The following is a 12,928-nucleotide window of genomic DNA, read 5'->3' as shown; positions in this document are numbered from 1 at the left end:
GCCAGGGCCTCACCACCCTCACAGGGAAGGATTTCTGCCTCACATCCCATCTCCATCTCCCCTCCTGCAGCTTCAGGCCATTCCCCCTTGTCCTTTTGGAGATCTGCTTTTCCCCCTGTGCATCCCTGCAGCACGGCTGGAGGGGTTCTTGTTGGTGTGCAGCCTTGCAGGGGAGAACCGCTTCCCCGGCGGGATCTGTGAGAGCAGACAGAGGTGCTGGACCGCATCCCCCTCGCCTCGCCCAGCTGGGTGACAGCGTTGGGGACGAGCAGCTGACGACAGCCCAGGTGACTCAGAAAGGGAGATCTTGTGTGTCTCCAGTTGCGCAGAGCTTCCCGAGACAGTCCGTTGGCACAAAACGGAGAGGTCAGCGTTCCTTCTCGGGTCTCTAATGGCTTATTTGTTCATCCTCTCCCTTCTGCCTCGGCCGCGGATGGGGTACGTGCGCGTTTGCTCCCGTACATCCGTCGCTGGCGAGCGTGGCAAAGGAAGCAAGCGGGGACCGTGCTGTCCCTCTCCTCTCCCGCAAAGCTCCTTTCATCCGAGGTTGTGGAGCCTTTCGTGGTGCCACGACGGCTCCCTTTTAGCATGCTTTTGCTCCTCAGCCTCGCAAGGCAAAATCCGGCTGCTGCTGGGCTTGGAGAGGGTGGCTGCATTGAGTGCATTGAGTGAGCCTGTCTTAGCTACGAGCCTCTGCACAGCTTTATGTAAAATCTCAGGATTAGAGCAAGAAACTGTCGTCAGGACGGCTTCTTTCACAGTTTCGGGTATCGTTTGCTGCGCTCTTACGGACACTGGATCAGCGGTGCGCTGCATCCTTACTGGCAGCCTCCTTTACTGCCTCCTTTTTCCTAACAGCTGCTTTTGGGTGATTGCTGCAGCTGGACTTCACTACCACTCATCGGTTGAACGACGTGCATCTTCTTATTAACCGTTTCCAGTTAATCGCAGCCCAGGGGATAAGTGGGGACTCAGCAAGCCCAGGTAGCTTAATTCCTGCATGAGCTGCTGATCTGCAGCAGACAGAGGCTCAACCCCTGATCTGTGCTCAGGAACGGGGAGATGTTAGTGGGGTACCAATGTCAGCTGCTTCGTTCTCATAAAATTGAAGCCCGGATTCTCCAGATTTGCTACTTTCTTTGACCAAAACCCAGCTATGAAGCAGGGAGGATACGGGCACAGTGGTTGTCTCTCAGTGGGGTCGTGCAGGCAGAGAACACAGGAGCTGCACGACAGCTCCTAAGCAAAGGGAGACCCAGCTGGGTTGCAACAGCTCAAGCAGAACCAAATCTGAGAAGCGAAACAAAATTCAGCTTTTTGCTTTGCGGGATTGAGTTAGAAATGCCTGCAGTGGTGTAGGTGGACCAGCCCTGGTTAAAGGCTACGTCAGTGTGGATTTTTGAACAGCAACTTTCCTTATACCAGATTCAGGCTTGGATTTTGCATGACTCTGAGAATGGTTTTATGCCAGTCTCCCCTCCAGTCAGGAGAAAGCCCTTCTAACCGGGGAACGCCGCGATGAAAGCAGACACTCCTAATGGAAAATGTGAAAAAACTCTGCTGTACCGTGAAGGCACCATAAAATGATAAAAATATCAGCTGGACTGAGTTAGCTGGTTCTCTGCAGGACGGCTTACCTGGAAATACGTGCGGTTGTAAACACAACTGTTTGTCGCCAGTGCCTATATCTCCCCCATCTCCTTGGTTTCTAGGAAATTATCAGCTGAGAGAGAGATGATGAGTTTCTTCAGTCTATTTTTACAGGTGCTTAGTGCCTTATCAAGCGAAAGGCAGCACTTAGGAGCGTTATTGCCATCCTTGGGGTGGCAAAGGGACATTAGTCCCAAGTTCTGGCGGTGTGGCAATACAATAATTTTATGGGGTGGAGTTTTGGTTTTTTTCGGGGGTTTGGTTTTTTTTTTTTTTTTTTTTGCCACAAACTTCAGGAGTTGTTTGCATCCGTGCTCAGGCCTGCTGAAGTGTAAAGCAATATGCTGCAATTAGACCTTAACTGCTGAGTAACTGCGCGGCCTTCGGGTGGCCGGGTGCTGCTGCTGTCCCACAGCTCCGGCGGCACTGCTTCCAGCAAGCAACACGTCCCCCGATAACCTCTTTTCCCAACCCTTTTGAGATGACTTCTTTTGTCACCGTCATCCTCCAGAAACTCACGGGCTGAGATCAAAGCTCTGCTTTAGCCACGTATCCATCTCCAGTGGAGAGCCCTTCAGGAACAGCATAAGCCTTTTAATTATCGCTTCTCCATCTTTCTCCAGCTCCTGAAGGTCTGATGCCCCTTTCACCACCGACTTGTGCTGTTTTGTATGCCACGTTAAAATAACGTCCTTATTTCTTTCCCCCCCCTCCCCCTCCCACACTCCGCTTTGGCTGTGCCGGGCGTACGCAGAGGTCATCGGCTCAGGCTTTGAGCGAAATCACGGCCAAAGTACTGAGAGCCATAAACGCCACGGAGAAAGCAGCATGTGAGTCGTTGCACGGAGAGAACGGGTGCAGCGGCGGCTGTGCCCTCCCCGCAGGGCAGCTTCCCAGCCTGGGAGACGGGAAAGAGGTGGCCGAAGCATACCGTGAGCTTGAAGAAAATGTAAGGTTCATGAGAACTTCCTGCAAGCAGGGAGGGCGTCAGGGGGGTGGGAATATAGAGGACATCCCCCCCACGCGCACACAACTTCTTGTTAGCGGGTAGGTCAACATTAAAAGGGTGGCCACCGCCAAGGGATTAAAGAGTCCGGTCTTGTCTGACGGTGGCCAGGGCTGTTTGACGAGGGAGGTGGCACAACAGCAAGTGCAGATGCTCTGTCTTGTGGCTTCCCTTGCCTGGTCCCCCCAGGGTGAGTGCCAGGGAGAGAGGACAAGCGCGGTCCCCAGCTTGCTGCAGCATCGCTTTGCTGGATTTCAGCAGTCCTGCGCTCCAGCTGCAGCAAAAGCTTTCTGTCCCGCTTCTCTTGGGTTCCTCCCCGGCGCTGCTTTTCATCAAGGCTTTTACGGCCGAGGATGGCGCGACCCGCCTGTTTGTGAAGGCTGGCTTGTGCCTGGGGCTGATGGGCTCGTGCAGGTGATACCTTTACATCTACAGCGTAATCCCCTGCTAGGTTTGTGTGACCGTGTGAAGCACCGACAATTTTTTTTAGCTACTGTAAACCCGCAGGAATCGATTCCCGGTGGAAAAACGGATCACATTCGCAGTGTCATTTACCGAGCTGCAAAGAAATAGCTCAAAGATGGGGTGAAGAGTCGCATCTCCATCTGGGCGATTGGGTTTTGCTGTCAGCAACACCCTGCGACGGGGAGCAAGGTTTTATAACGTGCTCTGCCGTTCATCTCTCATTGGGGAAAGCTGATACGTAAACCAGGGAGCTGCTGGGAGCAGGGTGCGCTCGGAAACGTTGGCGAGCCGTTACAGCCTCAGGGTTTGCACTGGGATGGGGGGGACCTGTGGGCAGCGTTGCTGTGATTTGGGCGGGTGCTCGGTACTTCAGTGCACGCAGGGAGCTCGTGCCGGGCGGTTTTGCACGATACCCAGCCCAGGAAAAGCGGAGAGGGCTGGAGGAGCAGGAGTTGCATTTAGCAGTATCAAGATTTTGGGAACAGCCAGCAAAACAGCGGCCACAACCCATCTGATCGTCTTACGTGATTGCATACAGATGTACTAATGTCTCCTAAATTGCCTCGCTTGGACTTGCATCCTTGTAGTAGCCCAGGAGGAGGGAAGTGACGGCAAACCCCGTGGGTTTGTTGGGTTAGGTGCTTTTACCCTTCTTATCTGCACAGCAAAGTTAACACGTTGCTTCCCGTAGCCACCGTGCACCCCCGGTCAGCACTCCCCGGTTCACCCCACCGCTGGGCTCCGTTCACACACGCGTTTGCTGGGGCTCTCGGCCAGGATCGTTCCTGCGTATTCAGAGCAGCTCCTGGGCAAAGCTGCCTTTTGCAGGGGTCGGGCTGGTTATAACTGCCCAGGGCCAAACTCCCAAATCCTGACCCTACTCCCAGGCAACCCAGCAACACAGACACCCTTAAAAAAAGAAGGACTTGAGCAGATTTAGAAAGTCAGTCTCTCTCCTTCCCAGCTCGCTGCCGCCATGGGACGTGGCAGCCTGCGCTTGTTTGCAGGCACCTGCCTCCTCTCTGAGCACACAGAATAAAGATGCTGATGCTTCTTGAGTAGGTCATCGAGTTTTGGTCCTTTCTGTGTTCCCACTGAGCCTTTTACCACTTTGCCCGGTTGATAATTGCTCTTGAAAAGCCCGGGGAAGGGAGGAAATGAGATGAAAAACCCTGCCAGAGCTGCCTGGTACTGTCTGTGCTGCGAGGCAAGGAGACAGTCATAAAACAGTGGCAGGAGCTGTTGCGCCCGGGGCTGCAGTCACACCAGGAGAGGAGCACTCCAGAGAGAGGTTAATTCTGCAATGTGATTTTTTTTTTTTTTTTTAAAATCCCCCCCCCCATGTATTTCAGGTCTACCTGACTGCTGGGAAAACCTACCGGCTTGAGAAAACCCTGAAGGAGCTTGAGGAAGGGGCTCAGCACAGCGGCACTACCGACTCGGAGCTGTCGGAGCTGGAGGACAAAGTGGCCTCGGCAGCCGCTCAGGTGCAGCAGGCAGAGAGCGAGGTGAGCAAGGTTTGGGTCCCAGAGATGCGGTGCCCAGACCCCCGGCCAGTGATGGCAAACAAAGGCAGTGATGAATCCTCCGGCCACCATCTGTATGGGTTTTTTTGTTTTGTTTTGTTTTGTTTTTCCCTCCCCTAAAGATATCGGACATCGAATCTCGAATTGCGGCTCTGTCTGCTGCAGGGCTGACAGTGAAGTCGGTGGAAAAGGCGAGGAAGAAGTCGAGCGGGCAGGTGAGCCTGGAGGATGGTGGGTATGAGAGGTGCCACCCCTGAGATGTACGTGCTCCCCCCGGGTCGTCGCTGCCGTCCCTGGGTGCTGTGAAGGGCTGCCTGGCTTTGCTGAGCTGTGCCCGGCTCCCTCCCTGCTGCCTGCTACTCTGCCCCACGGCTCCGAGAGCGGCTGTCTAACTTCGGGGGCGGATAATGCCGATTCCCTGCACGCATCAAGGGAGGATTTTGTATTTGGGGTGCTCTTCCTGGGGCTGCGGGGAGAGCACGCAGGGCTGCTGCGTGCACCGCAGCCTGGGCTCAACTCCTGCATTCCCATACCGGTTTTTAGAATCGCAGTCGGTCAGGCAGAGCTGCTGCCCTGGCAGTGCGCTGCCTCTCTTGCTCGCCTTAGGATGAGCCCAGGCTAATCAAAAGAGGTGAAAATGCAAAGAAAGGCAGAGCGAGTCACCTGTACCCCCAGAGAAACCTCTGCCCTTCCTCTGCCCGCAGGCTGTCTGCCTCCGCTCTGCCGGTCCCACCAGCAGCAGTCCAGGGGAGTCTTCGGATGACGTGAAGGTGAGTATGTGTCGAATCTGTGCCGGCTAGCGCACCTTCCCGGTGTGCACGTGGCACGGCATTAAGCCTGGGGACAACCAGGGTCTTCAGGGAGCTGCTTTCAAAGTGGTGGCCTCAGAGGGGACCTCTGTCCTCCCATGCCCTTCCCCACGGCAGGCTGCTCCCCTTCTCTCGCAGGCAATGCCCGGACCGCAGGGGTTCAGGAGGAAGTTCAACAGTCCCCTCGAAATCACCGGTAAGGACCGTGCATGTGGGGACCTGTGGGTGGATGGGATGGGCTATGGGGGGGACACTTGGTCGTCTCTCTCTGCATCCAGTTGTGTGTCTGCATTTGGGGTCCCCTTCCCTGTGCTCGTGGCCTCCTGTTAGGACAGCTGTGGGGGACACCTCTTCCGTGGTGGATAACTGAGAAGGGAGGAGGCAGCTGGCAGGATTGAGGGCAGCGGTAGGAGAGCGGAGGTCAGGCTGAGTTGTCTCAGACCTCCAAGAACCAGGACTTGTTCTGCAGCCTGGGCTCCTGCCACCCCAGAGTCCAAGGAGACATCTGCGTTACTTCATTTGTGGCATCTTGTTAGCTGTTAGACCTCAAAGCCTCACCGAAGCCCATCATCTCTTCTGATAGCAATTTCTTCCTCGCTTGGTCATCTTGGGGAAGGCATCCTTGACCCTGTTGCCCACCTTCCTCAGCCACTGGTCTCTGGTGGGGGGCAAGAGGCCCTCCGCAGCCCGGCTATGACAAACGGCAGCTTGGGAGTGCTCCGAAGTAGACGTTGACCTGAAACTTGGCACAGCAGCTTGTGTGGTAGGGGACAATCACTGGAACAGTTTCATCCTGACCAATATCAGCAACAGCCATTAGGAAATGACTTTTCTGTTTCTCTCTTATCTCACCTCATAAGCTTAAAGGCAGAAAGAACGGCTCTCCTTCCAGATAATGGAAGATGAAGGGAGGGAAGGGGGAAAGATCATTTAATACAGAGAAGGAATCACGTTCCCCCCATGCACGCAGAAGATTAACAGTCCCATTTCCCAAGCTGAGGCTGGTAGGTGGAAAGGTCCTTTCTCCTCGTGCTGAGGAGGAGTCATCCGCCCTCCTTCCTGCAAAGGGCAGGCAGATAAAGGCAGCCCGGGGGACACGTCAGCCCCACAAGGAGATAGAGGGATGTACAATCAGGATGGACGTCACCCAGCGAGCCTAATCCCCTCTGCCTGGCCTGGGCGATGGGGCAACTCGATCTCCTGACTTCCCTCCCCGCAGGTCAGTGACTTGCAAAGATGGGCCTGCAAAGGTGCAGCTGGTGGGGGCTGATGGCAGAGAAGGGGAGATGACTTAGTAGGTCAAGAGAGGGTCGAAGCCTTGGGGAGTAAGAGCTCCTCGTGGCCCAGACTTTTGCTGTATCATGGAGGTTTCCAGAGCAGAGGTCTTGGCAGTTGACTGCTGGCAGGCTGATCCAGCTTGTGTGGCACTCTGGAAAGCCAAGTAGCAGCAGCTTTTGCCTCGCTGTTGTCAGAGGGCTTCCCATCACCCTTCTGGAGAGGTAAGTGCAGCCATGCTTCCAAAACCACAGTAAGTGGGGGATAGTAAAACCCAAGTGACTTGGTGGGTAACTGAAACCTCTAGTGAGATGGATGAGGATCTGCTGCCCATCTGTCTTCTTTCACTACAGGTCTTGACGACTCCTTTGACCGCAACTCCATTTACCGCGGCTCCCTGACGCAGAGAAACCCCAACGGGAAGAACCGGAGAGTGGAGCGGCTCTTTGCGGTACAAAGCCAGCTGCCAGGGGGGTGGCTGGCCTGGGCTCCCTGTGGCACCTAACTCCCTGGGCTTTCATAGAAGGACCTGTCCCTCCCCATGCTCTCCTCAAGCCAGCGGAGCCTCAGGCTCTCAGCGTTGGTCTCACCATGCTGTCTGCTGAGGACAGGCACACCTGGGCATCACCCCCTGAGGTCTGGGATGTCATAAGCCCCAGGGAAGGGGGACCAAACAAGACGTACATCTCTGAATCCCTGCTGCCTGCGTGGTCCACGGGATGTGGGAGGTCCTTGCCCCGTGCGGTGGCAGCTGGAGGGGACAGGGAGCGTGCTGGCTTCATCGCCTGGGGTGTCTCGGGGTGGCGTGGGCACGGTGGTGAGCTGAGGTTTCTCCCTCTGGTGCCTTGCAGAAGCCTGTGATGACCCACCTGTCCTGAGGAGAGGGGGACCCTCCTGCCACCGCATTTCACTGATGATTCAAGACCTCAGCGTGCAAAACCTCGCCACCTTCACCCCAATGCTTGCTCTTCCTTCTCCCGCTCCCGTCTCTCCCTGAAACCCTGAACAGGAGGGAAGCCGGAGGCCGTGGGCAGGAGCCTTGCTGGGAGCTGCCGGGCAGAGGAGCGAGGCACTGGGGTGTGGACACGTGTCCAGGGGCTCTCACAGAAGGATGTAGGCATGAGACCTCAGCTTTGGGCAGCTCTTTGGTACCAGGTCAACCAAGGGGACCAGAAGGATGCAGAGCAGGAGTGACCTCCTCGGGGGAAGTTGGATGTCAGCGTGGGGACTGGGAGCAGTGACATGGCCCAGCCCTTCACAAAAGGCCAATGTCATCTGCCACAGTCATTGCATCACTGTCAGAGCCTGTCCTGCACACCCCAGGCTGGTGCTGAGCAGGGACAGGAGATGACAGCAGGCATGGGATGCTCTTGGGTAGAGCAAGGACCCAGGCATCCCCAGCTGGGATTCACATCCCAGCACTGGTCCTGACTCCCTGCAACGTCCCTTGGAGCATCACTCCCCCTCCCTGAGCAGCAAAGCAGGGTGAGAGCAGCAAAGCAGGGTGAGAGCAGCAAAGCAGGGTGAGAGCAGCGCTGGCTCCCTCCCAGCGAGCACTTGGCCGACAGATCTTTGCACAAAGCTGTGCAAACACCCACTGAGGCTCCTCGCCACCGTGCCTGACCATCTGGGGACATGAGGCAAGGCTTGCAAGAAGCGGTGGCAAGAAAGGTGGAAGAAAGGCCAGAGGGCTTGTTAGGGATCGGTTGGTTTTTCCAGCTCTCAGAGATGTCCCCTCTCCCTATAAGGTTATACCAGCAAGTTCAGAAGGACTCCAGTAAGCAGAGCGTAGGTGCTTCTCCGGAGGCTTCCCCTGCTCCGCCATGGAGTCAGCCCATGCCAAGAGGCGCTTTGCGGATGAGCATGTCCCCTGTCCCTGAGGACAGGATTGTAGGACCTGGTAGGACCATCCGATCCTTTGGAGGGGGGTGGCCTTTGGGGGCTGCAGTGGTCCTGGGCTCCTGCCAGGTGACAGCAGCACTGGTAACACCCAGAAATCCCAAACTCTTTGTTTTCCTCCAACGTTTTATTTTCCATGTCTACTCACCCTGGTGGATCAGTGCCTGGCCCCATGCCCAGGACATCGGGACGAGGAGGGGGTTGCTTTCTCTGGCAGAAAACTTTGGAGGACGTTCATGTCAAAAAGTTTTGCTTAATACTGGTCCCTGTCCTTCGTAGCCCACACCTCCTGCCCTCCGCAGTGGGCGATGCGGGGAGGGTCACTCGTACCCGGAGTGGGGATGTCAGACCGATGCTGGCAGTTTCCCAGTGATGGCCGCTTGGACTGGACCTTTGGGCCATTCCTGTGCATCCGAACTAAAACCATTTTAATCGTGAGGGGTAGAGCGAATTCTCACGCAAGTAACATGTACGTTTGGCTTCGGTAGTCGTAGAGACTGCTAACTGCCTGGAAATGGGTCCCACGGTCATCCCAGAGCAGTCTTGTAAGATCTGGGCTTTCCAGCTGGAAACAAAACCAGTTTCTTATTTTAAAGTGAAATCCTTCTGGCCTGAAGTTCAGAAGGGGAAGTGCAAACCACTGCCGCTGTAGAAACTCTCCCAGACGCCGCAGCACGGCCGGGCGCATCTCTTGCTGCTCGGCCAGCCTCGGTGCTAGGATGGCAGCTCCTTGGCTGGCAGAAGGGAGCTCCACCAAGATCTGGGCAATGCTATGGGTTTGCACCCACCCTTCTGGTGTCAGGGTTCAGCCTTCCCCCCCCAAACACCCCTCTTGCTGTACCTGGTTTCAGCCGTAGCTCAAGTCCTTCCACGCAACTGCTTGACCCTGAGAAGAAGTCCTCGCGGCGAGCCTCAGCAGCGCAAACTAAGGCATCGTTCGGGCTGTAGTCACCTGCGTTATTTGCCAATTTTCTGCCCCATCTGCCTGTGTAGAGACTATATATATGTACACTAAATCATGCAATAAAGCCAATTTTGTGTCCAGAACCTAGGACCCATTTTGCAGTGTCTGGTTATTTTTCAGGTCCCTCGAGCGAAGGCTCCGTTCTCTCCCCATCCTCTCCTTTAGCCAGCTGCTGCACCCCTCGCTTTAAAAACCAGGCAGCTGAAAGCAGACAGGAGCCGAATCAGTGGCACCAAAGCGGAACAGGGGGGGGTGACGGTGATGAACGGGATGGCAATACGACTCGTCAGATGCTGGTCACGGAGCCACGGGTGGGATGAGCGTGGGTCAGTGGTACCCAGCAGCGAGACTGGGCAGGCGAAGGGGATGTGCAGCGTGGGGGTAAGGAGGGGCTGACCCTGAAACGCGCTGCTCCCACTTGCGTGGAAACCCAGGATCAAATCTGGTAGCCGAAGCCGCCCGAAATACAAGCCCACAACATTGAGGGGTTGCTTTAAATTTGTATTAAATAATAGCAATGTCGTTGGGGTGGAGAGAGCTGTGCTGAGCCCAGGGTCTGGGTTTCCTGGCTGTTGGGAGTTTTTTCTCCTCTCCTCATTCCTTTCCCTGCCGTTGATGCTCCCCTGCAGCCATCACCCTCTGTCCCACGCTGCTCCCGTGTCCGTCCCCCGACACTGGCTGTGCTCGGGCATCGGAGCCGACCGCAGCAGGAGATGCTCTGTCTCGGGGCGACACCAGCCCCACGTGGAGGTGGTAGGCAGACCCCTTCCCCCTGCCCACACCCCACCAGTGACCGCGTCTTCACCATCGGGCCAACACAGAGATGTCCTCATTTCGGGATGTCCCTCAAAGTCCCAGTAATTCCAGTTTTGCCTGGGGGTGGATGTGTGTTTGGGACCCAACCTGGCTCCTCCAGCATCACATCTGGCAGAACAAACATCACCCGAAACCTTTACTGAGGGGTGGTTTAACCCATTTAAAACGGGAGGTTTGAAACCCCCATGCCACAGGGACGAGCCTGCTCCTGCCAGCCTGCGCACCCCAGCAAGTTGCCTTCCCCTCTTCTCCGTGTTTCTTTTTTTTTTTAATTATTACTTTTTTAAAGCAGCTTTTGGGGGGGGATTTGAAGGTGAAGGGTGGTGGCACCCAGCATAACCCCCGCGGTGGAGGCGGTTTGCAGCAGCAGGACCCCGATGTGTGGGCACAGCATTCAGGGTGGCATCACCCCCTGACACCCCACCCCCCAAAGCGGGTTTTGGACAAGGGGCTCCTTGCAAGCAATGTGGCGATGGAGCGGAAAACTTTGCTGGATAGAGGAGAGGGATTAATGTATTCCCAAGCGATCTGCCTCGGCCAGCGGAAGATAAAACGCTGGTCCCTTCTGAGTCACAAAAATCCCTGTGCTGATTTGATGAGAGGGGGCGGCGGGGAGTGGAGATGCTCCGGCTCGGTCCCCGCAGGGGCTCGCCTCTGACATCAGCACAAAACCGGCCATAAAAACGGCGACTGGAGGGGACTCCGGCTCAGACGGTGGCCACTCGGCTCAGCGGGACGGCAGCCGGGCACCTCGCCTCGCCACGCCGTGGTAAGTGCAGCCCCAGCGGGGGGAGAGACCCGCTTTTCTCTCCCTCTCGTGATGCTTTTGTTGCTGGATAATTTCCCAAGCGCTGCTTTGCCCGTGTGTGCGTGTCTTTGTGTCTGTCCAGGCAGCTGGGGCGGGGGGGGCGGTCCAAAAGGGGGTTGTAAAAACTTGGTGGGTGCAGCAAACCTGAGCTCTCGCTGCCGAGTGCTCTCAGGGCTCCTTCGGGGAAGCTTTCCAGCCGCAGATGGGCTTCTGCCCGACACGCTGCAAACTTCTCCTTTGCAAAAGTCCCTGGAAATAAAGCTGCTACCGCATCCCTGCCATGTCCTGCTTAACCCGGATCTCCTGCTTCTGCTCCCTCACTGCAGGTGGCTGCAGAAGTCAAGCCCACCCTGCACCGTCCTGCTCGTTGCCTCGGTGCCATAAAACATGTTACAGGGTGCTGCTGGGTTATCACGTCGGCAGCCGGGTCCAGGGGTGGGTGCCGAGGGTGCAGATGTGGCTGTGGTCCATCCATCACCCAGCATCAGGCAGCAAATCCCATTTGTGTCTTCAACCCCACGTTTTGGCGCTGGCCCCTCTCCCCATCTCCTGACCTGCAGGGTCCCACCACCGTGGGTGCGTTGGGGGTCCCAGCCAAAAAGGGTGATGCCAGGCCTGGCCTAAGGCACTAGGCTAGGACAAAAACCTGTTTTAATGAACATGAGGTTTGTACAACTCATGTTCGCAGGGGAGATTTTCCCCAGAGGGGAAAAGGTATCAAAACCTCGGGGATTTTGATCAAGCTGCCCCGTGCCCAGGGACGCTGTGATGGCGATGGCAGTGATACAGTCACCCCATCCCCTCCGTCACAGCCTTCCCCTCCTGATGGGGGGCTCACCCTGCGAGCCTTTAACCCAAGCAGGGTGTCTATGCAACAGCCAAACCCTTTTGCTCCCACAGCCGAGTCGGAGGCCGCCGTCTTCGTGGCACCAGCGGGAAATACCGCGTGCCGGGAGGCTTTGGGGCCAAGCCGCCGTGGCCGGAGAGTGCCCGGGGATGAAGCTGGGGGCCGCCTGCCTCCTGTGCCTGCTGCTCGCCTGCCTGACCCTGCCTGTCGCCCACGGACGCATCCGCGAGCGCTCCATGGAAATCAGGAGTAAGGAGAACAGGAGTAAGGGACTCGCCCCCCCAGCCAACAACCCCCCCCCTGCCCAGCCCCTTCTGCATCCCCAGACTCAGCTGCATATGGGGGGGGTGGAGGGCGGGGGGGGGGGGGGGGGTGTCACTATGCAGAAGCAAAGGTTTGCTTGGAAGCAGCCTTTGCAACAGCTTTTATAGCCCCCAGCCCCTTTTCCCACTCCCCCGGGGTTCATCGTCCCCCCCACCCATGGGTGCAATGCCCTGTCCCCGCCCCGTATGTCATGTGCCCCCCCGCTCCCCATCACCCCCTGACAGCTCCTCGGCTTTTGCCTTGCAGACCCGGACATCGACCCCTCCTGGTACACGGGGCGTGGGATCCGGCCCGTGGGGCGCTTCGGGCGGCGGCGAGCCCTGGGTGAGGGCACCCATCCCGGGGGGGCTGGCCGGCGGCAAGCCTGCGCCCCCCCCCGCCCGCACCCCCAGCCCCCCCGGGAGGAGCGGAGCCCGTGAGCTGAAGCCGACAATAAAAGCCCTTCTCTTCTCGGCCCCTGTGTCTCAGCCTCTGGGGGGGGACGGGAGGGGGGTACAGGGGGTTGCAGGGGGTCGCGGGGTGGGGGGGGTGACCCCCAA

At 57.1% G+C, this 12,928-nt stretch overlaps 2 protein-coding genes across 6 annotated transcripts in view; both read left to right on the top strand.

Moving 5' to 3' along the window:
* The window catches only part of MLPH (melanophilin), a 28,032-nt gene extending 18,355 nt beyond the window's left edge, over nt 1–9,677 (top strand). For 2 of the 5 annotated variants that reach the window (XM_054829532.1, XM_054829529.1), the window contains 6 exons: nt 4,474–4,629; nt 4,770–4,862; nt 5,352–5,417; nt 5,595–5,652; nt 7,085–7,182; nt 7,583–9,670. In XM_054829532.1, coding sequence (XP_054685507.1) covers nt 4,474–4,629; nt 4,770–4,862; nt 5,352–5,417; nt 5,595–5,652; nt 7,085–7,182; nt 7,583–7,609 — 498 coding nt within the window. In that variant the 3' untranslated portion in view covers nt 7,610–9,670. Of the gene's footprint in view, nt 1–4,473; nt 4,630–4,769; nt 4,863–5,351; nt 5,418–5,573; nt 5,653–7,084; nt 7,183–7,582 lie in introns of all 5 variants that reach the window. The other 3 variants (XM_054829531.1, XM_054829527.1, XM_054829528.1) reach the window with 2 other exon arrangements.
* Nucleotides 9,678–11,137: 1,460 nt separating this feature from the next.
* On the top strand, nt 11,138–12,808 carry PRLH (prolactin releasing hormone). Its single transcript, XM_054829506.1, has 3 exons — nt 11,138–11,179; nt 12,119–12,314; nt 12,636–12,808. The coding sequence occupies exons 2-3, from the start codon at nt 12,215–12,217 to the stop codon at nt 12,806–12,808; spliced, it is 273 nt and encodes a 90-aa protein (XP_054685481.1). The 5' UTR covers nt 11,138–11,179; nt 12,119–12,214.
* The last annotated feature ends 120 nt before the right edge of the window (nt 12,809–12,928 follow it).

This window comes from Grus americana, chromosome 6 (assembly GCF_028858705.1).
Source record: "Grus americana isolate bGruAme1 chromosome 6, bGruAme1.mat, whole genome shotgun sequence".
NCBI lineage: Eukaryota > Metazoa > Chordata > Aves > Gruiformes > Gruidae > Grus > Grus americana.
The sequence above is the reverse complement of the archived record's forward strand: the minus strand, read 5'-3'. Positions and strand labels throughout refer to the sequence as shown.